This window comes from Chenopodium quinoa, unplaced genomic scaffold (assembly GCF_001683475.1).
Source record: "Chenopodium quinoa cultivar QQ74 unplaced genomic scaffold, ASM168347v1, whole genome shotgun sequence".
Lineage (NCBI taxonomy): Eukaryota > Viridiplantae > Streptophyta > Magnoliopsida > Caryophyllales > Amaranthaceae > Chenopodium > Chenopodium quinoa.
In genome coordinates, this window is record NW_018743283.1 from 1,122,583 (window position 1) to 1,148,663 (window position 26,081).

The 26,081-nt window shown below is 36.7% G+C and overlaps 1 protein-coding gene across 1 annotated transcript; it reads right to left on the reverse strand.

Annotated features, from left to right (window-relative positions):
• Nucleotides 1-1,568: 1,568 nt before the first annotated feature.
• On the reverse strand, nt 1,569-18,977 carry LOC110735407 (exocyst complex component SEC10b-like). Its single transcript, XM_021915600.1, has 25 exons — nt 18,706-18,977; nt 18,458-18,520; nt 18,044-18,295; nt 17,865-17,939; nt 17,388-17,489; nt 17,121-17,171; nt 16,938-17,043; nt 16,654-16,773; nt 16,178-16,269; nt 10,701-10,869; nt 10,429-10,505; nt 10,100-10,198; nt 9,923-10,013; nt 9,276-9,361; nt 8,988-9,164; nt 8,027-8,080; nt 7,811-7,939; nt 7,534-7,626; nt 7,314-7,460; nt 7,009-7,106; nt 6,625-6,709; nt 5,093-5,151; nt 2,746-2,844; nt 2,568-2,651; nt 1,569-2,186 (listed from the first exon to the last, which is right to left on the reverse strand). The coding sequence occupies exons 2-25, from the start codon at nt 18,509-18,511 to the stop codon at nt 2,108-2,110; spliced, it is 2,478 nt and encodes an 825-aa protein (XP_021771292.1). The 5' UTR covers nt 18,512-18,520; nt 18,706-18,977; the 3' UTR covers nt 1,569-2,107.
• Nucleotides 18,978-26,081: the final 7,104 nt, after the last annotated feature.

Sequence of the window (26,081 nt, forward strand, 5' to 3'; positions counted from 1 at the left end):
ATCTTATTTACACATATTTTATATCTAATAAATTCTAAAAAGTTCAGTTTAGAAAAAATAAGCTAAGGATGGTCCAAATTCAAATTACAACTAAAAATTATCCTGAATTGAAATTATCTGAACTTTTTTTATTGAAAAAAAACAAATGTAACAAAAAAGTTAGATGACTAAATTTTAGCTTTAATGCATAGGACAAGATTAAGGCCATTTTTTTTTTCTGAGGGCCCTCTAATCAATCAATTAATTAATTATTTACTTATTTATTTTCTAAATTCAAAATTGGTTGGACAATTGGACCCACCACAAGGTCCACAAGACCACAACTATTTCAACCGCAAAGTGAAATTTCCACTCTTTCTATTCTAAAATTCAATGTCCCAAGCACGCAAATTTTTAGCTAGACTCATGACTAGCCATAACTGGATGTTCCCTGCGCAGCAAAAATGAATACTTATTAGAAAAAAGTAATATGTATTAAAAAAATAAACATTTAGTAATTGAACATTGTAATATAAAAAATGAACATTTATAATATAAAAGTAAAATAAAGAGACTATAAATCTTAAAAATAAATAAATAAATAAAAGGAAAGAAAGAAAGTACATCTAATACTCTCTCCGTCCCTAAATTACATTCCTACTTCTCTCTATTATGTGAGGAATAAATGCAAGAAATAGGAATGTAATTTAGAGACAGAAGGAGTATCATATAACTGAAAATTTCAGTTGTAAATTAAAATAAACATATAATAATGTTGCTTATTCAACAACATTTTTTTTAAGCTTCAAATGAAATGCCTTGAGTTGTTCAATGCTCTTGAATGAATATCTTTCAATTTTTGTTGAATTATACGAAGTACTACGTATGATTTAATACCAAATAAATAAATCAACAATATGTTTTTTTTAATAATGAACAAAATGCTAATGTCTTACATTATTAATGTTAATGTTAATTAAACATCCTTTACTATAAACGAACATCGAATATAACTAAACAAATACAAAAATTTGTATTAATTAAAAAAAATGATTATTTATTTTATAAGAGTAAACATCACATGAAAGTAAACATTTTGTTTTATAAGAATGAGTATCTTACTGAATGAAAATGAAGATACGATTATTAAGAAATACAATATTAATGTAAAATATGATTTAATTAGAAAATGTTTATTTTTGTTATAGTAAATGTTCATTTCTCAATGAAGGACTAGTTAAAGTTGGCTGGTCTCAAGTCCCAGCTATTATCTGCTGGTCCCAACCATGGCTTGTATCAAAGTCGGGTCAATTTTGTGTCAGTTTAGTTCATGCTCAACTTCACGTAGTTATTTTCGTTTTGCAGGAAATATTTCGATGCACAACTTGATGCATACGAGCCTGATGAACCTCTAAAAACTTCGGTTAACTGGGAATAGCCAAAATAGGACACTTTGACTGCCCAGGCGCCACAGGCAACCATGACCACAACTCTTAGAAGTAGGGGAGAGCTAAAAAGATTCCCACCTCTGGTCACCTTCACTTGTTAAGGTTCAAATTCAAAACCTTGCGCGATTTGGTACAAGCAGCTTCGCTCTACAAAAACTGAATACACATAGAAGGCATGCAAAATATTTCTGATGCACAGTATTAACACTAGTCAGACCAAGGTTACAATTTTTTATGCTGGACAATTGACCATATTCAACTTACATCGATAGACTATCTACAAGATTTCTCTTCATAAGTGCGACCATCTTCTACTTCGAAAAAAATTCTATAAAATAAAATAAGAAAACCCAACTTTTGTAACGCGAGCTGAAGAGTAATGTCTAGTGCTAGAAGACCAAGACACGAAACAAAAAAAATCACTAAACGACACAACCAGTTCTACTGAAATATACATATGTAACAACCAAAAAATTAGAATTGAAACTGCAGATAGACTGGATTAAGAACTGCCAACTTTTATACAACTCCATGATGCTATCAGATCGAAGAAGTGGTTATGCTGGGTACCAGATGGGCATTGAATTCCAGATTAAAGCAACGTGGCTCAAGAATCTGGCAAAAGTTATCACCACAGCTTCTTCATGGACATTCTTGGGAAGTGATTTGAACTAGCAACCTCAACCAAGACTTGGCCACAATGAGCTGAGTTTTGCCGCAAGTTTTGCAGACTTGTAGTCATCCCGAAGCTGGATAAATCTGAATCGGAAATAAATGTGCACAATTAGGAGATAGCTGACAAACAGCTTCAGGTAAGAGATACATAGACAAAATATCACTGTGAGCTTCTCTTTTTCATTGTAAAGGGGCATTCTAGGCTTAAATTTGCAGATTGTGTTACGTCTGTAATGGGCATATAAGAAATAATATCATGCTGCCTGGAGCAGTTTGATATCTAGGATTCAGAAACTAAAGCAACAAATGCAAGTGCAACTAGGTAAGATATATATATAAATATATATATAAACAACTCTTTCGTTATTTAAAGAGCCATTGGTAAGGAATGAAACACAGAAGGTCAAAATTCTAGCGTAATCCCAACCATGGACATCATGACACAAAATATAGAAATTCTAGTACCTTTGTGCATCTTTGCGGATACTTGGGGTCCCCTCAAACAGAGTAGAGAGACTTTCAGGGGCAACAATGAAGACATTAGCCAAACTGGAGACAAAAAAATAAAATAAAAAAAAGTTAGCTGTGATTTGTGAACAATGTCAGATGGTATACTAAATGGTTTCAGTCTCATGCATCTTACATTCCTAATACTTCAAAATGCTCATCGACAGAAGGAGCATTGAAGCTGCGCACAAATTCTCCATACTCTGTTATGTCACGCTTCAGCCGTAACCCCCCACTGGAAAGTAGAAACAAATAAAGGGAGATATAAACATACGTTAATGAAAATTACAAATAAAACAGAAATAGAATAAAAATTAACCTAAAAAGGCACTAGAAAACTACTGAATTGCATGTTAATGTACTATCATAATTTCTCTAATAGCGATGAGATTGATTACAAGACAAGGCGAACATTCTGAGCTAAAACAAGAAAAATAACAATTACGCTTCTTATTTTAAGACGCATACAAGTATACAACAAGGCATAAAAAGAAGAAAACAGTTAATTCTTTCTTCTGTACAGAAGCAGAAATGATTCACAAGTCAACACAAGAGAAGTATTGTGGATTCTTAAAATGTATAAACAATATTACCTCCTTACTAACAAACACCCCCCCCCCCCAAAAAAAAAAAAAAAAAAAAAAAAAAAAACCAAAAAACACATATTAACAAAATTATTCCATAAAAAAAGAACTTTCTAAATAGTGTCCACGCCTACTCCACATTTCCTTTTTTTTTTTTTTAATGTCTCATCCTGTTTATAGATACTGCACAGTAGAGAGTACACCTTGGCCTTAGTAATTCATAAGAAACATAACTGATGCCTAGCCCCTTGCCATCAACTAGATGATAACTTTTGTTATAGATTACTAATATGTTGGACTTCCTGTGATTCTTCCTAAAGCTAATGTTGCAGAAAGATGGGGTTTTTTCAAGAAAATTAGTTTAAATAGGAGGTTTTCACGAGTTAATGATTCAGCTGGTTTATGTAAGAAGCTCACTTTGTTGTCGGCACAGAGGATGCATGTTTATGGTTCAGCTATTAAGTGAGGTTCCCTTTTAAAATTGTTGCCAATTAAGATACATGTTTGGTTCAGCTTCTGACTATTGTACAGTTTTGTGATAGAAGGAGCCAAGGAGGCAATGTAATGTATTGCCTGTCATTAAACGCATCTGAAGTCTAGTTTATAGAAATTGTTACTGTTCAGTTAACAGCAAAGACATCCTTTTCCACTTAAGGAGTACACGACAGAGTAGTATAAAAGCGAGGAGACAACGTATAAAAAATAAAGGAAAAAAAAGAAGAAACGAAGACGATACATAAAATATAAATAAACATCTGATTGTCTTAGTTGAGACTTATAACACCCCCCCCCCCCAACTCTTCTTTTTTTTTTTTTTTTTTTTTTTTTTTTTTTGTGCCATTAAATACAAAATATATGTATGGATTATGTATATAAAATGTGGTGGCATAATGGCTAAGTATTTATGTTCTATATTATTCCAAGGAGGCAATGTAATGTATTGCCTGTCCTTAAACGCATCTGAAGTCTAGTTTATAGAAATTGTTGCTGTTCAGTTAACAGCAAAGACATCCTTTTCCACTTAAGGAGTACACGACAGAGTAGTATAAAAGCGAGGAGACAACGTATAAAAAATAAAGGAAAAAAAAGAAGAAGAAACAAAGACAATACATAAAATATAAACAAACATCTGATTATCTTAGTTGAAACTTATAAACCCCACCCCCCCCCCCCCCACCCTCTTTTTTTTTTTTTATAGAAAATTGTGAAAAAGGACCTTTTAAGTGGTAGACTTTTTGAGAAAGGACCTTTTAAGTGAAAACTTGTGAAAAAGGACCTTTTAGCTTGCATTTTGTTTGTATGGGGTACTCAGGTGACCTTCCGTGGTGGTCAATGCTGGAGCTCCGACATCGACTATCACGTGACTTTTTTTTTTTCAAACAAAAAAATCCCCAAATTTCCCTCCTAAGAGTTAGGTCGGGAAATGAGGGAAATTTGGGGGTTTTTTTAAAATAAAATAAGTCACGTGATAGTCAACGTCGGAGCTCCGGCATTGACCACCATGTAAGGTCGCAAGCTCACACAAGTACCCCATATAAACAAAATGCAACTTAAAAGGTCTTTTTTCACAAGTTTTCACATAAAAGGTCCTTTTTCAAAAAGTTGACCACTTAAAAGGTCTTTTTTCACAATTTTCTCTTTTTTTTTTTGTGCTATTAAATACAAAATATATGCATGGATTATGTATATAAAATGTGGTGGCATAATGGCTAAGTATTTATGTTCTATATTATTCCTCCCCCCCCCCCCCCCAACAACAACAAAAAAATTATGTCAGGGCCCAGTCAAAGCTTACTGGCAATCCTGGCATTATGTTAAGCAAAAATCAGTTACTGAAGGAAAAATGCTTTCAATCAGAAGAAAATACAAGGGGCTATAAGATGCCATACAAAAAATTACCTGGGATTAAAAGTGAACTTTTGCCAGTGACTGAGAAGCAACTTATGCAAGCGGTTTCCCTAAAAAAAAAGCAACCATCAAATTTAACGAACAGGTCATACTGAAAATTCTGTGAGCAATTTAGTCACTATAGTAATTTCACCAAATGATCCCTCTTTATGATGTGAAGTTCTTGCATATATCATTAACAGGTCTTACTGTCAGCTTATGAAAACATATTCTAGGAACTGCATTATATGGATAATGCCTGCCTAACATAACACACCACAACTATAAGATGTTAAACACAGATTAAAATGGTACAAGGTTTTGCAACAGATGCAAAGCAGAATTTATTGTTCCTCTGGTACACTGTGAAGGATACACATTTTATGCAAAAAGAACAAACCCTCCACAGGGTTATAGGGAAGAGAGCAAGCAAAAAGAAGATCCTGAGAGTCCACTGGTCGTACCATTCATTACAGTGGTTTAACTTATCAGGTTTTCATGATTAAAGATCTATTGAATTATCTATCATAAGATTCACAACATGTGATATGAAACACGGAAAAGAGACAAATGAAATGAAATGATGCACTACGCGCACTTGAGCACAAAAGACCAATAGGAAAATCTGCAAACCACATGCCAAAAATGGAATATGGTGTAATAGACTAACCTAAAGGGTGGTAGTATGGGAATTTTAGTAATATTAGTTTGCTAGGTTAATAGTCCCTTAATACAAATAGAAAGAGAAGGGAAAGAATAGGCAGGCAGAAATTTGGAGTGATTTCTTAGGAGAGTTGTGACCTAAAGTCACTTTTTGGAGCTTTGTAGGCTAAACCTACTACTATCCTTTGTAAGAAACCGTTAATATGTTTAGGAAAATCTGCAAATTGCAGCCATTTAAAGTTTGTATTTTGCAAATTGCAGCCATTTAAAGTTTGTATTTTGCAAATTGCAGCCATTTAATTTTATTTTTTTTTGCAAATTGCGGCCCAAAAGTTCGTATAAATTGTAAATTGCAGCCCGATTCAATTTTATCATCGGTTTACATGTTGAAAAATCTTCGGTTAAGGTTTTAGGGGTCATTTTAGCCCTTAGGAGCCCGAATTGAGCTCGGAATTCCCAAAAAAATAACGTAAGTGTCTCATATTTACAGTTTCCCACAAATCGATACATTTTTGTTACGCAAAACGAGATACTTGCATTATTTTTTTGCTAATTCTTAGCTCAATTCGGACCACTAAGGGCTAAAATGACCCCTAAAACCTTAACCGAAGATTTTTCAACTTGTAAACCAATGAAAAAAGTTGAATCGGGCTGCAATTTACAATTTATATGAGCTTTTGGGCTGCAATTTGCAAATTTTCCATATGTTTAATCAAATTTCTGAGCTTTCTCCATTATTTTACTGTTATTAGCGTGAGTTATTTCAGTTCATTACACATGGTGGAGAAGAATCAGAAATGATAAAAACCAGTTCTTTCCAGGATTCTTATGAAACACACAATAGTACATCAACATAAAAAGATAGTTACAAGTTATTGTACCAATTCCGTAAGAAACGCCTGCTTGTTGAGACCCTCTAAAGCGGTGAAAGCAGACTCCAGGACACGTGAAAGATATGTAACAACTCTGCAGGAGTGAAATAATGACATAAAGAACATCACTAATGCATTAGCTTCAATTTCCAACTTAGCATATAAGATTCTCTTTAAAAAAAAAAAAAAAAAAAAAGTTTAGTCATTAAATTTAAACAGCACAAGTCCTTCTTCAAGACCTAAAAGAAATCGCACCACTCTATCCAGAGCTAGAAAAAAGAGACAATCAACAGTTGGAAAACTTGAAATGCAGTTGTAGGTTTGTAATTGATATGCTATAGCTTGGTTCTGGTCAAAAACAACAGAAACAACCAAAAATAAGGAAAGAAGTACCTAGTACATGCACTAGTAGGCCTATGATCAGGAACGATCCCATCTTCAGGAGAACGGTAATCAGTTACTTTTTGCTCAGCTGACAACAATCTTTCCACCTGCACATGGGAAAGATATGAATTAATAATCATACCAGATAAAGAAACATGAAATACAGATATTAGTCACGGTAAAATCAAAGTCTAGTTGAAATTTGGCACACCAGAAAACTAAGCCATATTGACCTACAAAACAAGTATACAGCTGAATCTAACAAGGTGCTTTAAGTTGAAAGTAGGAATTTAATCAAGAATCAGATTCCAGACCTCAGCCATCACAGTGTCAATGCATTGTTGTAGGCCTTTATGAGCTGCAGATTCTGCCTTAGACATTGCTGTGGCCATCTCTTCACATGATGCAGCATGTGCTCCATCAACAGGAAGTAAAAGCCGAGATATCGAATTGGCAAAATACTGGAGAGAAAAATGGTGCTTGAGTTACGTTTCATAAGGAAATAAGGCAACAGTATAACCTAAATTGACATACTTGCTGGACTAAAGCCACACTACTGGCACAACGTTGTACAGCAACCATGAAAGATCTGAAACTGCTTTCACCAGCAGCAGCAGCTGCCTCTGCCTATACAAAAACAATCGAAGTCAATTAAGTCAAGAATGGGGATACCTAAAACAAAACAGGTTATTTCCAGTGTTGACGTCATGATCTACCAGTTGCAGATAAAAAGTACAATGTTTTCCTTATTGTCATTAGATTGTTATTATATTATTAAGGCTGTTCAGTGGGCAAGGAATGAAATAATTACAGCGGAAGCAGCGGCAGCGGCAACTCTTCGACTGATATTTGTTCCCAGAACAAATCTTTCCCGCAAAGCTGCAGCCTCTGTCAGGCCTTCCCTAGCCCGTTCAAGGCCTTCAGTTAAGTATTGACTGACCTGAGCATCACAAGTAGCCATGAAAAATGAGTAATCATATTTTAGTAACCAAAGAAAATGCCACATAGCAAACAACAACCCACTTACTTGGTCCAAAAGACAGGTGAACACGGCTCTTACATTTGCTGCGAGGACAGAAGGCTGTATAAAGATAATTAAAAGTAACAATCATTTAAAAACCATCAACAATGATCCGCATAATTCAACTACTTTTTTTCTAGGACTAATTAATTAATCATAATTCAAATACCAAACGCAGATAGCAGCAGTTTCAACTATAATCTGAATCCCTTCCTAGAATGTAGCATGTTCTGCTACATGGAATGGGTACAGGAACGTAAATTAACACCAAACTTTGTTAAAATAGGTACTGAATCAGTGTACCATACCACAAACCAATACAAACTAGTTCATGGTTCCGTGGGTGATGAGTGAATTAGTGTAACAGCGTCTCCAACTATGCAGGCTTTGATCACAAGTTCTTGAATTAATTAAAAAAACTAGCAGGAAACGCATTCTCTAAGTCTTGAATAACTTTGAAAGTCACGATACACATATACGCCATATTGATTTCTCAGCTTTCAAAGGCACTCTGGAAAGGCAGATATAGTGATTCATGAACCTTAGACTCTTAGAGGATACTTGCTTTTGGGGGTTGTCCAGAGTGGAATGTACCCGGTGCTCTAGTCAAGTAACCACCTTAAGTCAACATAATTGTATGGCATCCTCTCTTCTACATTAATAATGACACTAAATATGATACACAAATATATTAGACCAGTGAGGAAACTCTGTTGCACTTGAAGGAAAAATATTGTCAAAACTTGGTAAAGCATAACCAGAATATATTACCACTCCAAGATCAGATAGCCCATAATACATCAATTCATGAAAGTTTAAGATTTCAACTAGAAAATGGATGCAGAGGATACTGGCATACCATAAAGTAACAAAGTCTGCACTTATATGCCTTCAAGAATACACAGATAATTACATCGATTTGTGGTAAGAAACAGAGAAATCATCAACGCTTAAAAATAAGGATTACCTGCGAAGAAAACAAATTACACCTGGATACAGCTTCTTCATTCCAGCGTACAAATTCTGTGACCACAGCAACAGATATTTGTTGGTGATTAGATGCTATAGAGGCTCCTTTAGATCGTCCAATACTTCCAGTTCCACCACCTAATTCAGCAAGACTTTCAGCACGCAATTCTTCCATCTATACGGTACAATAAACATTACGCAAAACCAATTATTACAGCATAACAAAAGATTATAGTCTAATATTATTCTCGATACAAAGAAAAAAAAAGGTTGCACAGGATCCAACCTTTGCTTGGTATAATTGTTTAAGAGAGGCCCGTTCATGTTCTGGGTATTCATCTTTATGTGCAGAAAATAGAGATTCCGTCAGACCTGAATACAGACAAAGATCAATCAGCTGTCACCTACAGACTACAGAATGTTTAGAAGGTTTCAAGGCCTCTGTGAAAGCTTTGGTTTGATTCAACAACTAAGCCCTTTAGTGGGTCATAGAAAAATGACAAAATTTGCTAGCGCCTTAACCTATAACAAAATTACAAAGCCCAAGCACTTTAATGTGTGACACAAGAACATTACAAGGAGTATTGTAATCTAAGAAACTTGTTGATTAGCAACCATTACTTATATATGGTGTCTTATCAGATGATACCATGTAATAGATATGGTGGACATACATGACCACATACAAATCCCTTGCACAATAAAAAAAATTTATGGCAAAGAGCTTAGCGAGATAGAAGAATTCTAGACAGAGAGTAGTAAGGAACTAGAAAAGACTGGTAATAGAAAACAGGAAAGTATGTCATCCATGAGGATCCTCAGCTAGCCACTATCCATGACAACAAAAACTCAAGAAAACGTGCAAAAAAATACAAACACAAAAACAAAACTAAACAAAGAATAATAGAAAAAACAAAGATCAAAGAGCATTACCCTCGACATCCAAGTCTCCACAGCCTACTGCACGAAGGTCCCTAGCAAGTTCTTGTGTTTTCTCATATGCCACAGCTAACATTCTGAGGTACTGCACCAAACGTGGAAAAAGACTGCTGAGTACCCCCTTTACAAAACAGCAATAAAAAGAGTCTAGGATTTGGAATCACAAGTTACCACTAAGAGTCCACCCTCCTCCATCGGAGGTGGATGGTTAAGAGACGGCTTCCGCAACAGCTTGTCTAAAAGGGATGTGACTCTTTGCTCCAAAACTCTCTGCAACAAGTTACAGGAACAATCAACAAAAGGGCTTAAGGGGCTTAACAACACATGTGGCTCTCATGTACATATCTGACTGTTAAACAATACTAATAAGTTTCAGAATTTCTGAAATAATGACAGTAGGAGAATCAGAGAACAGAAAAGGAGAATTTGAGGACCCAACTCCTACACAATTACCTACATAAAAAAAATATAAAAAAAAATAAAAAAGAAAGCATAGATACCTGAACAAGGATCGCCATAACTTCATTTGGTGAAGGAAAAACAGCCATTATTGTGGCAGACTCTTTTCTCACAGTATCTGTCACAGATTTTTCAATTAGAAGAAATTGGCGGCACAAAAACTTTCCTATATCTTGGATAAAAATCAGGCTTCCAAAAATTTTCTTGGAACATCAGAAAAAGCTTCCTGTTACTTTTTCCCAATCCTCTTTATTTTCTCCTCATGTTATACATATGATATTTACATTAAAGTGCATCAGGATTGAAACCAAACCTGCAATTTCCTTGTATAGTGAAGAAAGTCCTCGAGCAACATTACTAGGATTGGCTTGTGATCCTTGATCACCCAGAACCAATCTGCTGTCTGCACTCATGATCTCCACATCAATAAACATTGGGCGTGTAGCCACATAGTGTTGCATGGCACTGCTACCCCGGTTAAACTGCTCAAAAAACGATAAAGTCAATGACATGGAAAATGACAAATCATCTGCAATCAATTGCAAACCAAACTGAATATCAAAATCAATTGCAAATCAAACTGAACATCAAATGAGCTACAACAAGACAGAATTAATGCAACCTCTCTATAACAACAATAAAAAGTTTAGAACATAAAGCATAGGTCACAAATGCAGTCTATCACCACTAAGATTTGTCCTCTTCACCTTATTCTTATTAATCATTTCTTATTCTTGTTAAAATCAGAACAGGTCAGATTTTCTTAATTCCGGTTGCTTATTGCCATAGACCTTTAATTTTGTATTTATAAAAATTAGATATTTGAAAACTACAAATCAACACAAATCTTACAAGACCCAGCTTAATAATGTCTTTTTTATACATTAACGTACTACCAAGCCACCAAGATTAAAGTTTAGTCAAATTAGACAATCAAATCAAACTAGAAAAACTCATATCACATCAGACCAGACTTTAAAAAATTCAGACGACAACACCTTATCTCAGGTGAAGAGAACAAAGCCTAAGTTGTGATAGTGTAACATATGAGATAGTGACCAATGATAGTAATGAAAGAGCTTAGCTAAACGGCCAAATGGCAGCACAGTTGCAGAAGAGGTGAGAGATTATAGAAACATGGAGGGTCATAGAAACACATAGACTAAGACTAATAGCCAAACAATGGCAAATGATTCAAGACTTGTCCTATATAAAGGAAGGAACAAATGTCATGAAGTAAACTGTTTAAGAAATAGTACGTGTGGAGAAGATTTAGGGTATGTTCACATTTACTGAAGTGAACTGAACTAAACTAAATTGATTAGAGCTGAATTGAACTAAACTGAACTGTAATGAATATTTTATGAGAGAAGGAAATTAGGAGCTGAATTGAACTGATTGGAGCTGAACTGAAGTGAATTGAACTGAAATTTAGCTACAACAGGCGCTTAAAGGAAATCGAAATATATTTTGATTCATAAAGTTGAAATAACAATATATTGAAGATAAATATCAAGTATTCCAGAAACTTGACGCTCTCGCAAAGCTAATTATCTTCTTACCCTCCTCTTTTTATAGACTTCCTGATTCCTCTTTCCCTCCAAAGTTTATTTTCCATCTTTTCCTCAAGCTTTCCAACTGATTTTATGTGCAATTACAATCATACCCCTCCCTATTGTTGGCTACTTGGCTGATTATATTAAACTCTATGACCCCTGCTCAAGGTTTGAAGAAAACAGCTTCAGGGAAAACCAGAGTCCCAGATATTAAAAAAGGCTAAGGTAAAAAGAAACCAAAACAGGGCTTGCATGCGTTGGATAAGAATAATCACCGGCCAAGAATACATACTAAGTGATGCAAAAAGAGTTCTTGAAGGATACTTATTCTCATAAATACCTGACACTTGTTCCCTATATTAACTAGTATAATTGAACCTTGTCAATATGCCACAAATTAAAGAAAGCTTTTACAGCCTAGCGACACTAGGGCTGCTTACATCCCATCCTCCCTGGAACAGTAAGAGTGAATTGCAGTTCATTGCTGCTGTCAACCATCACGAAATACCATCAGATGCAGAAAAGACCACTGATGCTCTTCATGGTAAAACAAATTTTCAGGAAACAATAGAACTCAAATTTGAAAAGCTGTCTAATATGTTGTTACATGCTGAGATAATGGGAAATCCAAAAGCCCAAATATGTATAAAACAGAAAAATGCATTAAACATTAGCGATTATAAAATAAGTCCACCTTATTGTATAACACACAAAATCCACACTGCAAAAATTGATACAAAGCAAAGAAATCAATCAGAAATAGGAAAAATTGATTTCAATAATCCAGCCTTAAAGTGACTTACTAATTATAATCTAATCTTTTGATTATTTTTTTTAAGAATCCAACCTTTTACCCCTATTGACTTCTAGTAATCCCAATAGGCCATAACCTTGCCATGAGAGGTTAATTGTCCTCGTGTCGCTTTCTAATTTGTCGAAGTATATATTTTATTTTATACTTATTATTAGAAATTTAATACTCCTTCAACAATTACCCACCACCTCCCGGCCTCCATTGCCGAACAGACAACCTACCTTCCACTTGCTGGCAAGCGCTGACTACCTCTCTCCCCAATGCCGGCAAGCTCTTTTACACCCCCTTCCACCACTTGCAAGTTCTCTCTCTCCTCCCCATCCTCCAACACCTTCCTCTCTCCTCATCCTCTACCGAGAAACCACCATGATCAAACCCACCAAACCCTACCCACCCACTAGAAAGCCTACCCACTACCTTTAAAAACCTAACCTCACACCGGAAAACCAGCCCCACCAGCAATTAACCCTCACCGGCAGCTTCAAAACCCTTCATTTTAATTTCCCTATAGCTCCCGTTTGCTCATTTGCACTAGAGTTTTCGAGGAGTGAGGATGGAGCCTAACCACACCCTCAAAAACCCAGCTCCACCAACGCTACCCCTCCACATCCTTAATCTAGTTCTCCCTTGCCGGGAAAATTGACAGTGAAGGTCGAATCATGCGTGGGTCATTTTATTCCGCGGTGTGGTTAGGTGGTCGTTTCACATCACAAAGACTTGAAACGGTGGTGTTGAAGTTGGTTTAGGCATTGGTTGTGGACTGTGAAAGGGAGGAAGAGGAGAGTGAATATAGGTGGTCAAAAGGTGATGGCGGTCAAACAGTGTTAGTGGTGGCTGTAAGGTGTTGACAATGGTCAAAAACAAAAATATGAAAAAAAAAAAATATGACCTATTCTTCTGGTTAACAGTAAGTTGGGATCAATGAGAGCAGATATGTGCAAAAAGTTGGATTATTAAAAAGATAATCAAAAAAGTCGGATTATTATTTGCAAGCCAATTAAATGTTGAATTATTAGAATTAATTTTTCTTCAGAAATTAAAGAAGCAAATTTTTTTTGTTAATAAAAAACAGATTGATAGCAAAAGAAAAGATACAAAGTAAAGAGACCAATCACATAGAGCAAGAGAGAGAGAGAGAACAACAGCGGTAAATCCATAGTCCCAAAATGATTCGGGGTTGGCTAACACGAATTGTCATAAGGAGTCGTCCAAGAAAAATGGAACAAGAAAAGTGAAAACTAAGTTTACGGAAGCTAAAGTAAAAATCAAAAACAAAAACTAAAAAGGAAAATGAAAGGAGGTGAGAAAGTGAAAGTAGAATTGGAAGAGAATGAAGGAAAGCATAGGGGAGCAAGATCATGAAAATGGAGTAAAGCAAAAACCCCCAAACACGAGGGTATATAGAGACAAGATTCAAAGGATAATGCCTCATGAGCATTTGTGATGAATTGTTTGAAATTTGGATTCTGGAATTCTTTAGTCAGGCGATACCCCAGATTTCAAAATTCAAACCGCTTGCTCCCATAAAGTAACCAAGAAAGACAAGTGAATCGTCACCACAAATCCTATCAATCTTATCCCACATTATAGGGAGGGGGAGGAGGCATATTGCCACAACTGAATGCCCCTTATGCCTTCAAAATTTCATACATGGTGTCAATGACCTCCATGAGTATACATCCAATGGATTCCAATGAAACTAATAAAGTATTCGTAGATGACAACCCAAAAAACAATGCTCCCTTGTCTCATCATTAAAAAGACGAAATGTACACGTGAGGAGAAGTATTGTGTGGTCTTTGAGCCCCCAAATTATCACCAGTATTGAGGTTTGAGGATCCCCAAACTACTAACCTAGGCAAAAGCTTTCACACGCTTTGGAATTTAAGCCTGGATAAAAGTCAGAAGAGGGAAAAATTACAAATTGGCAATACTTGAAGGTGGTTGTAAATGGAACCCTGAGTAAAGAATTCCCCCAACACTCCTAAGGGTCCATTCTAAAATGGAAATCCAAGGAAGATTATCACCACTCATAGATAGTCATTTTCCAGAGAATCACCTTTTGCAAAATTAAATTATGAAACTCACTGAAATTTCCTATTTGTACATACTTTTTTTACGGGAGACTTAATAAGACCTTAGCTAGAATAGCAAGAAGCATGAACTGTGAATTTCCTCAAGACACCTTAGAAACGATTTCCCTCCAGTTTCTATAAAGCATTTTGCAGTATGCTGCTTTCAGCTGAAAAAGATTGCAGCATACTGCTCCCCATTCAGGTCAGATATATGTTTCTGCTCCTTGCAGCTCAAAATCCAAAAGCATTTCTACTTTTTAGTAATCAGGTCTCAGTATCAGCAGTAAGGGACATATTAGTAATGAGAGGCACTGCCCCAGAGTTTTTAAGCAATCTCAGAGAGCTTGAAGAGAAATTCATCAAGAAAAGTGGCCAGGAGAGGTGCCTGAGCATAGTCCATTAGGTGCACAAGGACGGGTGGTCTGGTGGAGCATGGAACAGGAAAAATTGTGTGTTCCTAAACAAGCTAAATTAATCTTAGCAGAAACAACTATCCTAGTAAATATTATGGCGCGTCAACTAGCTCTCTAGAGAATTTTACACTAACAATTAAAACCATCATTATCTATAGTAGTTGGCTTCTTCTGCTGGGCTAAAGCCAGAAATGAAATGAAACAAGTATTAAAAAAGAGATCTGTTTGATCAACAAATTTTACAGACTAATGTGCACCAGCTTGCAACCCAGGAAAGAAAAGGTAAGATCAGGATTAATTTGTAATTAATAGCATTTTTATCTAGGGAAAATCTACCATTACTATTTCCCTTGGTTTTATAATAAAATGTAGGGAATAAACTACACCTAGAACAAGAAGGCTTTTCTGCTACATCCATCCCATGAAGCTGATAGAAGCTCCTGAATCAAAGACCAAAATTGGACGAATAGAGCCTCTACGAGATGTACTAATCAGATCATCATATCTACATAAGTTCAAATCTCGGTCCCAGCTGGCATAAGGCCAATGAAGAAGGCAGTTGTTTGTTGACTATACTATCATGAATCATGAGTCCAAGCCATGCAACTATGCAAGTAATTACAATCTTTAGATACCCATCAAGCGCGAAGATTAATTGACAGATTATGGCAAAAGGAAAATGTTGTAACAATGTGGAGACACCAAAAAAAATATAAACACAAGAACCGGCCCATCTAATGTCCTAGGAGCAAGGTACTAAATTATCTTATAAGAAATAAAAATGACTTTATGTCAAAAATAATCAACTTACTACAGGAATCTCTCATCTAGATGATATACTTGCATTTATGTGATGATAGATGACATACTATTTCATGTAAACAAGGTAAACCACATGAAACTTTTTGGAAAGGCAATCAAGCAGATGTTACCTGGGACAATATTTTAGCACATTCTGCCATGGTTGATAGTTCCCTTCTCTGTGATGCAGCATCAAATCTTTGTAATAATCTATTCTCCAATTCTTAAGAAAAAGACAAACAATTAAAAAGTTTATAAGAAGAAACCAAGACCCAAACAAGGTCCAGAAAATCCGGAGGCAGTTAAATTTAGAAACCATACAACAAAGGTTTGCAATGCTAAATATATTTCAAAGTTATAAAACAATATCAAATGATTCCCTGGTCTTAAAATAGCTCCACACCTCTTCTTGGTTCATAAGCAAGAAAGATATGAAAGTTATTACTTAAAATTGCTGCTGTCAAGTTCTCAGAAAAGACTAGGTGGTGTTTTATATGATTAATCAATGACATGTATTTAATAAAACCTGATTTCTTCAATCTTTTGTGAATATCATTAGTGACTAAACTACTAAAGCAGAATGCCTAAAGCAGAATAACAAACTAACCATTGCAGTACTCCTGGAGATTAGCAACAGCGACTTCTAATCCTCTACTGGCAGTGGCATTTCCTGTGGCCGTCTGTACTCCTATCCCCTGTCTTCCTATATCTTCTTCAGCAAATTGCCCTGTAAATACGAATGGGTGTTTAAACATTCAACATGAATAGAGAATAGAATGCACAGATGTGACAATCCTCTGTTTTATTACTAAACAACACATGAATAGAGAATATAAATTATAAGAAAATAAATTTATAAGCTCAACTTTATGGGTTAATGTGACATCTTACGTAGCTTCTGTGCAATTGAAGCTGCCTCAGCAACACGACTGTCATCGGAAAACAGAGGCGAAAGTTCCATAAGATCTCCAGGGGTGCTGTTAAACTCCATCAAATACTGTAAATTTTATAAGACAAATACAAATCAGGCCTGCGATGACAAACTATTCTAGAAATTGCAGCATCTAATATTACCTTAATAAGATCTATCGTTTGGCTTGCAGTTTCTCGCTGAGCATCTGCACTCTGGCAATAGAAGATATTACAAGGGTTAACATTGGCAACTAACCAAAACATATTTGGAAATTTTTAATTAAGAAATATACACACACATACACACACAACTTCAGCACAAAGTAAATTGGGGATCCAAAATGGACAAAAGGATAAGCCTAGAAGCAAATTCAAATACACGTCCAGCTGATACTTATTACATAAGCTTCAAATAAAAAGGCAATTCACCTGCAGATGATCTCCAATTTTAGCTGCAGTCTGTCCCACACTTGAGATTCGAGAATCCAACCTTGCAAAGCTATCAAATAGCCCATCTACACCTTTTTCCAGCTGAAAGCAATAAATAAGAGAAATATGAACACAAACTCGTGCACATCAATAGTCTAGCATTTTCACATGCAAAGCTCCACGGTATGCTATTCACTGTAGCAAAATCAGCAAAATTTAGGAAAAACAACACACTTCATACATATCATGCTAGAAAAAGTTAGTGGGATTGGTAGAAGCTGATAATAGTCTCAATTGATAGTTGCTCATGACACATGATAAGCACTCATTTAATATGCATAGCATTATTTCATGCCATTATAATTTCTATTACTTTAAAAGGGAAAAATCCTAAGCTAGACTAAATTATAAATCCAATCAAACAGAATTAAATTAACAAGCGAAAATATGATGCAATTAGAAAATTAGCATACAAACCTCGGCAAGTGTTTTTCGATGCTTAGCATCCTGTTGGGAAACCTCCTTTCTAAGACTGCTAAGCCTTGTATCAACCTTCATAACAAATTGCATATATAAGATAGAAGCTCCAATTATAACTTAAAAATATCATACTCAAACACAATCACTAATTGATCACCAAGGCATAAAATTAACACCTGCTGCCGGAGATCGATTAACTCCTTGCAAGAATCCTTAAAGAGTGACAAGAGAGCATCAACTTCAGGAAACAAAGGCATGGAGTTGGAGACCCCTTTTGCCGCATCCGTATTTCGAAAATTCCCATTTGACAATGCATCATTGCTACTAAAATTACCATGACCATCGGCTGCTTCGCCGTCTTCCTCATTATAAGAGGGTAGCAACTCATTTACCAAATTACCAAACAATGCATCAAATGAAAAATCCCCCTACAATTAAAAAGAAATCCAATAAATTATAACTCAAAACCCTTATTCCTTTTTCTTCAACATCTAATATCAAAAGGGTGTAAGATAAATTGGCAATGCAATCATTCAAAATAAATTAACTACCTAAAATTAAGTAAATATGAGTTGGGTTTTTCTATTTACCTTAAAATCTTCAATGTCCAAAATCAAAGGCCCGTTTCCAGTACCCTCTTTCATCTCTTATTTCTGCATACAAAAATGATTTAAGTACATAAACCCAAATGAAAATCAGCAAAATTACGAACAAGGGAGAATCTATTGGTTTTAATTGGTTCAACTGAACCCCCAAATCTGGAAATTTCCATGAGCTTACCAATGTAAAAATGAAGAAAAAAAAAATGTTGAGTTGCAGCAGAAGAGAGAGAAAATACCTAAGAGTGAGTGATCCCAAATTCAGATTTGTGGGAGATCCGACGAAATTCTGATCGATTTGGTCGGAAATGTTTAAAATGGCCGGAGTAATTTGGTTTGAATGTTCTTAAATGTTCGTCAAATTGTGGGCAGGTAATTTTGATGATGAAAGAAATTGAGTGCGATGCGCGCGTGTTAGTCTGCAGTCATAAGGTATGCACGGGCTTTAGAGCTTAGCACGGGGTTCGGGAAGTGGTGCAGTGAATACTGAATAGCACTACAGCTCATAGGATTGAGTCTGGTAAGAGTCTAACAGGTGGTAGTCGATGTTTGAATGAGAACTCATCTCATCTAAGTTGGATCATAGTTGCTTGTAGTCTTGTACGGTAAATTGGCTATTTGACTTGTTACGATAAAATAATATTAGTAGGAATATCAATGAGCCAACGTGCCGCCCATGAATAACTTCGGTTAAAGTTTATTTGTTTGACAAACGAGCTCGAACAAAGACTTCAAGCTTGTTTAGTATACGAGACTAGCTCCGAACAATTTAATATTCCACTTTTTCATGTTCATTTATATGCTCGCTTGTGTTCATTTATAAGTTCAACACTTTTAAACTTTGTTCTAACTTGACTCTTTAAAAAATTAATAAAATAAAAAGCTAAGGGCTTGTTTGGCATCATTTTTGGTTTTTAATTTCCTTTTTTTTTGAAAACTAAAAACCAAAACAAGAAAAAGGTGTTTCCACTTTTTTGTTGTCAGTTTTCAAAATTATTATGATTTTAATAAGTTTAAATAATTTTTTTATTCATTATGTGACATATATCATATACTTTTATATAACAAAAAACCAAAAAACAGAAAACCACATCAATGCCAAACGAACCTTAAGGTCATTATGTTATTTTAAAATGAATTTATCTTTTTACAAGAAATTTATAATATATTTAAGGGTAATGTTATAGGGAGGAAGTAGGGGTACACTATGTATACAACGGGGGTTGTTAAATACCACCGTCCAAATTTATCGCCACCGCCATCATTTCAAGCAAACCGACAAATCTGCCCTTAGTAACTTTTTTTTTTCTCATTTTCTTTCTCTAATCAACAACAACCATCTCAACCACCACCTTCTACACCGGACATCCACAACGACGGTAAAAGTCGACGATAAATAGATAGTGATCGTGGTGGCTCGACGGAGAATGAACCGGTGACGCCACCCTCACGTTTAGAACAGGTATGACTTTTTCTCCGGTTGTTGTGATTCGAAATATTGATCGGAGAAACCGACTGACGACGTCAACCGGAGACAAAAACTGGTTAACCGTTGCGGTAACCGGGTTTTATCTCCGATTATCGTCACGGTAACTGGACTTGGCCTCCGGTTACCGTGCATAACCGTTGGTGGATATCACGGTAACCGAATTTGATCTCCGGTTACCGTGGACGGTAACCAGATTTGCCCTCCGGTTGATCATGGTAACCGGAGGTGAAATCCGGTAACGGTCCACGGTAACCGGAGATCAAATCCGGTTACCATGGATTCCGGTTGACCAATATTTTTTTTTAAATTATTGTTATTAATATTAAATAATCAATGTTATTATTAATTAAAAAATAATTATTTGTATCAGGCGTCATTACCGGACTACGGCGTTGATGGTGTTGATTATAGTCCGCATTTTCAGACTAGAGAAGTGTTCCCGACCTACGAAGCAGCTCTTGATTGGGCAAGAGAGATTGCCACTCCATTAGGATTTTTTAACAAATTCATCGTATAAGAAACTGAGAAACGGGCTTCCAATTAATTATATGAAATGTGATCGAGGGGAGAGGAACATAGGGGAAAATCGAGATAGAGAGAATGCTATACGCAAGAACACGAAGAGTAAGGGTTGTAAATGTACGTTTCAAATCTCGGCTCGATGTTTGAGGGACATGGAAGGATGGGTCCTTATATCAAGAAAGGGTTTAAAAGGCATGCATAACCATCCGCTCATGGTATATCAAGAGGGTCACCGACAAGTTAGTGGTCTTAGTCCAGCTGCAAAAACACTTGTTATCGACATGACTTATGCTGCAGCCAAGCCCCGTCACATTATGGCAGCCGTGAAAGAGAAGTTCCCGAACGAGAACCCTAACAAGAGACATATCTACAATGTGAGAAATCGTGTTCGGCTAGATGCTTGTGAAGGTCGAGATGTTTCCCACCAATTTGTTCACTTGGCAAATGAGCACAAGTATGTCACTTGGATAAATGTCGACCCGGATACCCGTGCTATCACCCATGCTTTTTTAGCCCACCCAGAGATGGCCAATATGCTACGTACATATCCACATGTCATTGGGATGGATTCTACTTACAAGACGAACATATATAACATGCCATTCTTCGAGCTCGTTGGTGTCACGCCTACAAACCAAAACTTTCTGATCGGATATGCTATATTGAAGAGTGAAACTTATAATAGCTACAAGTGGGTTTTGGAAAGATTAAAGTTGTACATTGGATATGAGGTGGCTCCAAAAGTTTTTGTAACTGATTGTGAGTTGGGGTTAATGAAGGCATTGAAAGAGGTCTTCCCAAACTGCGCGCATTTACTATGCGGGTGGCACATTAACAAGGATGTGTTGGCAAAGGCGCACTATTTGTGTGGGAAGGATATGGTGATGGCTGAGAGATTTCGAAATGGTAGATGGAGAAAAGTAATGTGTTCGACCACTGTTGCCGAGTATGAGTTAGAGTTGCAAACTATGAAAGCGACATGGGGAGCATCGAACCCACCACTGGTGAAATACGTTTAGGAGCAATGGTTGGTCCACAAGGAGAAATTCGTACGTTTTTGGAAAAATTTGGTTATGCATTTCGGCAACGTCAACACATGTAGAGTAGAGATCCAACATTTCGTGCTTAAACAATGGTTCGACAGTTCTACGGGAGCGTTAGACACTATCTTCCGCCGTGTGCATAGCAACATTGAGGGTATGCTGATCGAGATTCGTCACCAATTAGAGGAATCGAGACGGCGAATGGGTTCGCAGCGCAACGTCATGCCTTTACTTCACCTTAACGACTTTTTGTCATTTCGAGGTCTTGATATTTTCACTAGTAGAAAAATACAATAAGGCACCCCCATAAAGGCACCGGTTCAGGCCAAACCGGTGCCCTAAACCGGCCCAAAATTTACAAGGAGAGTTAATGAGGATGAGAGAGTTATCTGATGACGTGTTTGATAGGTGTGGGTGTGCGTTGCTGACGATGCATGGTCTCCCATGTGCGTGCACCATGTGGAAAGTAATTTGTGCTGGAACTGGGTTGTATTTGGATCAGGTCCATCCATTTTGGAAGACCTTAGTGATCGGTGATGGCGTTGATATTCCTTTTTTGCTGAGGAGTCAGAGTAGGATGCATCCTTGTTTAGGTCTTTGGTGGATGAGGTCTTAGATCGTGATCCGAGCTTTGTGCGGGGTGTCAGCCGGGTCCTATTTGAGGAGCTACACCGAGATCAGACAGATTTTACGGATCCAGAGATCAACGAGACTCCAAGGGGTCGGCCATCGATAGGCCAATGGTCTACGTCTACTAGGCGTAATCGTAGCGGATTTGATCATATTTTGGGTTCTCGTGGCCGTCGAGGTGGGCGTAGGGGTGGTCGTCGTGGTGGTCGTAGACCACCCATTTTTACACCTTCAGGTTCATTGTTATTCTTTTTGCTATTGTTGTTGTTGTTGTTGTTATTTTTTCTAAATTTGTCCTAACTTGTAGGGAATGATTTGAACTTGGAGGAATTTGCATATTTGGACAAAATTCCAGCCTTCATGCTTCCGTTCTTACAAGGGTGGAGTGATCCTCTTGGTGATGGAAACTACGGATTTCGATGTGTTGTCGATTTCTTCATAGGTAACCAGAATGAATGGATGTTAGCTCGATTCGATTGCAAATGAGGTTGCTGCTCACCGCGACATTTATTCTCAAGTATACACTGCTGGAGAGTTAGATGGAGCAATACACCGTATCACATGGACTGGAGGGAGATGCGGCATGGACCATTGGATGATTACTATTGATGACTTGTTTCCGGTTGCCAACTTTTATAATGCTGCTGTTATGTGTTTTGGTATTGGTAGGAACGGTCGTAGTGTCTACCCATGCCTCACTGTACTACCTTGGACTGCTCCATCAACTGCCACTGGTCCGTATAGGGATTTTTGCATACTATCATTAGGGTGGCATTTCGTGCGATTGGAGTTCGAAGATAATTTCCCGGTTCCTCCTATTGCTACTCCTTGGTTCCGTATACGTGATGATACCGTTATAGGTTGGGAGGACCGATATCAAGATAGGCGTGCTACATGGAAAAATCTATCTGGTAGTGAATGATGTTAATAGGATATGTATTGTTTTCATACTACTTAGTTTGAAATACTATTATAATAACATTTAAAACATGACATTGAATCTAATAATTGTTTGCTCCAAATCTAATAACACTTAGAATATTAAAACTCTTAAAATTACATCAAACCACCAAATGTAATAACACTTAGAATACTAAAACCAAATCTAATAATATAATAAAACATATCAATCTTCTAACATGGCATTCCACTCCATGATTGCTTCCTGCGCCTCGATCACCGTGGGGGTGATGTTGCCTCCCTGCTCAGCTATGAACTTGCGCAATGGAGACATGAATCTTTGCACCCACTACACAAATGAAATTAAAAATTTAATTGAGTCAAATTTAATTAAGATAATTAAATAAACGAAGGAAATGAAATTAATTAATCAAAATTAAATAAATGAAATTAAATACTTAAATAAACTTACGTAATCCACGTTTGTCCTATTGGGTTGAGGTGGTGGGCGAAGCACTTCATCAGTACTCATAAGACATGGATGTGAGTACGTATAGAACCATTCCAAGTAATCATCAGAACAAGTAGGCTCCTCGTCTAGCAATGACAAATAATCCAATAAGGGTATACAATAAGACCCAGAGTGAAATCTGTCCCAGAACTGAGGTGCACTTGCGGAGTGATGTGTCTATTTATACAGTATTTTACCCCCGTCCCTTGGTCATAATTAGTAGTGTTTTTGGCTCTTTAGAGCCACTTTTATTACTAATTGGTGTTTTCTAGTGTTTTCGTAGATTTGGTTGACTTTTGCAGGGATTTATGCTTTTGGAGTATTTTCCCGAGTTATTTTGGAGCAATCACGAACATTGGAGAAGCACGACCAGATTCTATAGCCCAGGGCCAGTTAGAGCCATCGAATCGGTGATTAAGGGCTCGGTATAGGTGATACCGGGGCATTTGGACCGAGTATTCAGGACCGGAAGAGGAAACCCAAATTGGCCCGAAGAATTGGAGCCCAATCGTAGTCCAAATAGTGCCCCAAGAGAGCCGCCCGGCCAAAAAGGCTGGCGCCCAGAGGCGCGCCCGGCCGGGCGGGAGAAGCTAAGGCTGGCGCCCAATGACGCGCCCGGCCGGGCACGAGATTAGTATTAGGGATAAAAAGGCGCGCCCGATCGGGCGGTGCCTCGCCCGATCGGGTGCGTGTATTTATTAGTTGACGATTAGCGTCGTTTTAGTTTGTTTTAGTTTAGGATTTGTACGGAGTATAAATACTCCTCCGTAATATGATTTTAGGATCTCTCTCTTTCCTTCTCTTCGTCTCCTTTCTCTCTCTCTCTCTTCTCTTTCCCCCCTCTCTCTTTTTACTCTTTCTTTTACTCTCTGAATTGTTCTCTTAGATTTCTTTTCTCTAAAAAACCTTTGTTCTTAATCTACTCTTAATTCCATATTTATTTTGGTAACGATTTCTCTTCTCTTAATCCTAGTTGTTTATTTTATTCCTTTCATCATGACTTATTTTATTGCTTTGATTAGTCTAGTTTTTACCATGTGTGAGTAGTTTTAATTCTAGGGTTTAAGGGGATCCGTAAATAATATGAAGGGGTAATTTATTGTTGTTAATTATCAATGCTAGATTAATTTCCTATTGATTGATTTAATGCTTTGTGACTAGATTTGCACATATCTTTTATGCATGAGTTTGACAATATTGATTCGAGATTCGTCAGATGAGAATTGATGTTTAGGTCTAGTTTCAATAGGCAGGTTAATTTATAAATGGTTAAGTCGAGATTCGAGAGATAAGATTTAATGCCGGTAGATTTATTCTGTGATTGTAATACGTAGCGAAAGCCCTTTACAATCTGGTTAATTGATGCATTGATGATTGACTATTATTGATTATTGGTATTGCATGATAATATCTTATTGAATTGTTTAAATGTTTTACAATTGCGGCTTGTAAAAGTATAGCAATATTGAATTGATGAATCGAGTAGATGTTAATTTGATATTAAAGGCTATTTTCAATAAGAACTTAGATCTAGTAAATTGCGAGAGCCTGTTAGATCTATGTTGATTAATAAATTGCGAGAGCCTGTTAATCGTGTTATTTATGCAATGTCAATGATTGATTACTATGTTTTACCCTAGAGTATTATTTATTGGTGACCCTATACCCTAGATCCTTTTATATATTGTTTTCTCCCTATTCTCAATCTTAGTAGTTTAGTTTCATATTTAAATATAAATATTAGTTACTTCATAATCTAGATTATAATAGTTAATTAGGAATAGAAAGACTTGTTTCCCTGTGGAGATCGACCCTACTTCCCTATCTGCTTTAGTTAGAGGACTTAGGAATTACTTTTGATTTGGGGATACGACTTTACCCTGTCAAAATTTGGCGCCGTTGCCGGGGAAACGGTTTTATTTATGTTTTCTGATTATATTTTTGTAGTCTAGATTATCCCCTTTTTGCCTCAGAGAACGTTAGTTCTTTGAGGCAATTCTCATATTTGTCTTTAGTTCTTTGTTTATGCCCAGGTGTTCCAGATCAGGTTACATCCCTTTCGACCCTTAGATCGAGCGTTCTTTTCATAGGCAAAGGAAACTCTATAGACAAATTCTGGCGGGTTCTGAGGAGGACAACGGTGGAAGAGATCCTCCCTCTGATTCTAGTGACACAGATATTCCTTCAGATTCAGAATCAGAGATGACGACCCAGAAGAAACTCAGCGACTACTCGCAACCGAAGCTCACAGATTTCCCGCACCTTACTCCCACTCCGGCTCTAGATGGAGTTCAATTTGAGATTAAGCCCCAATTTATCACTATGATAGAGAGGAAGCAGTTCAGCGGAGCTAAGGGTGAAGATCCTAATCTTCACATCGCAGATTTCTGCCAATATTGTAACACTATTAGACAAGCCAGGGTCACACAAGACCAAATCAGAGAGATTCTTTTTCCTTTTTCATTATGTGGCAAAGCTAAATTATGGTTTAATGGTTTGAATAGAACTGTGCTTGGTATT

Bases quoted from the DNA above. Each gene is read 5' to 3' on its own strand.
- LOC110735407 (XM_021915600.1), bottom strand. From the start codon at position 18,511: ATGAAAGAGGGTACTGGAAACGGGCCTTTGATTTTGGACATTGAAGAT. The intron at 16,774-16,937 runs GTAAGATGTCAC...TCGTATTTACAG, and splicing joins TTCAATTGCACAGAAGCTAC to GGCAATTTGCTGAAGAAGAT. The intron at 8,081-8,987 runs GTAATCCTTATT...ATCTTTATACAG, and splicing joins GTAATTTGTTTTCTTCGCAG to CCTTCTGTCCTCGCAGCAAA.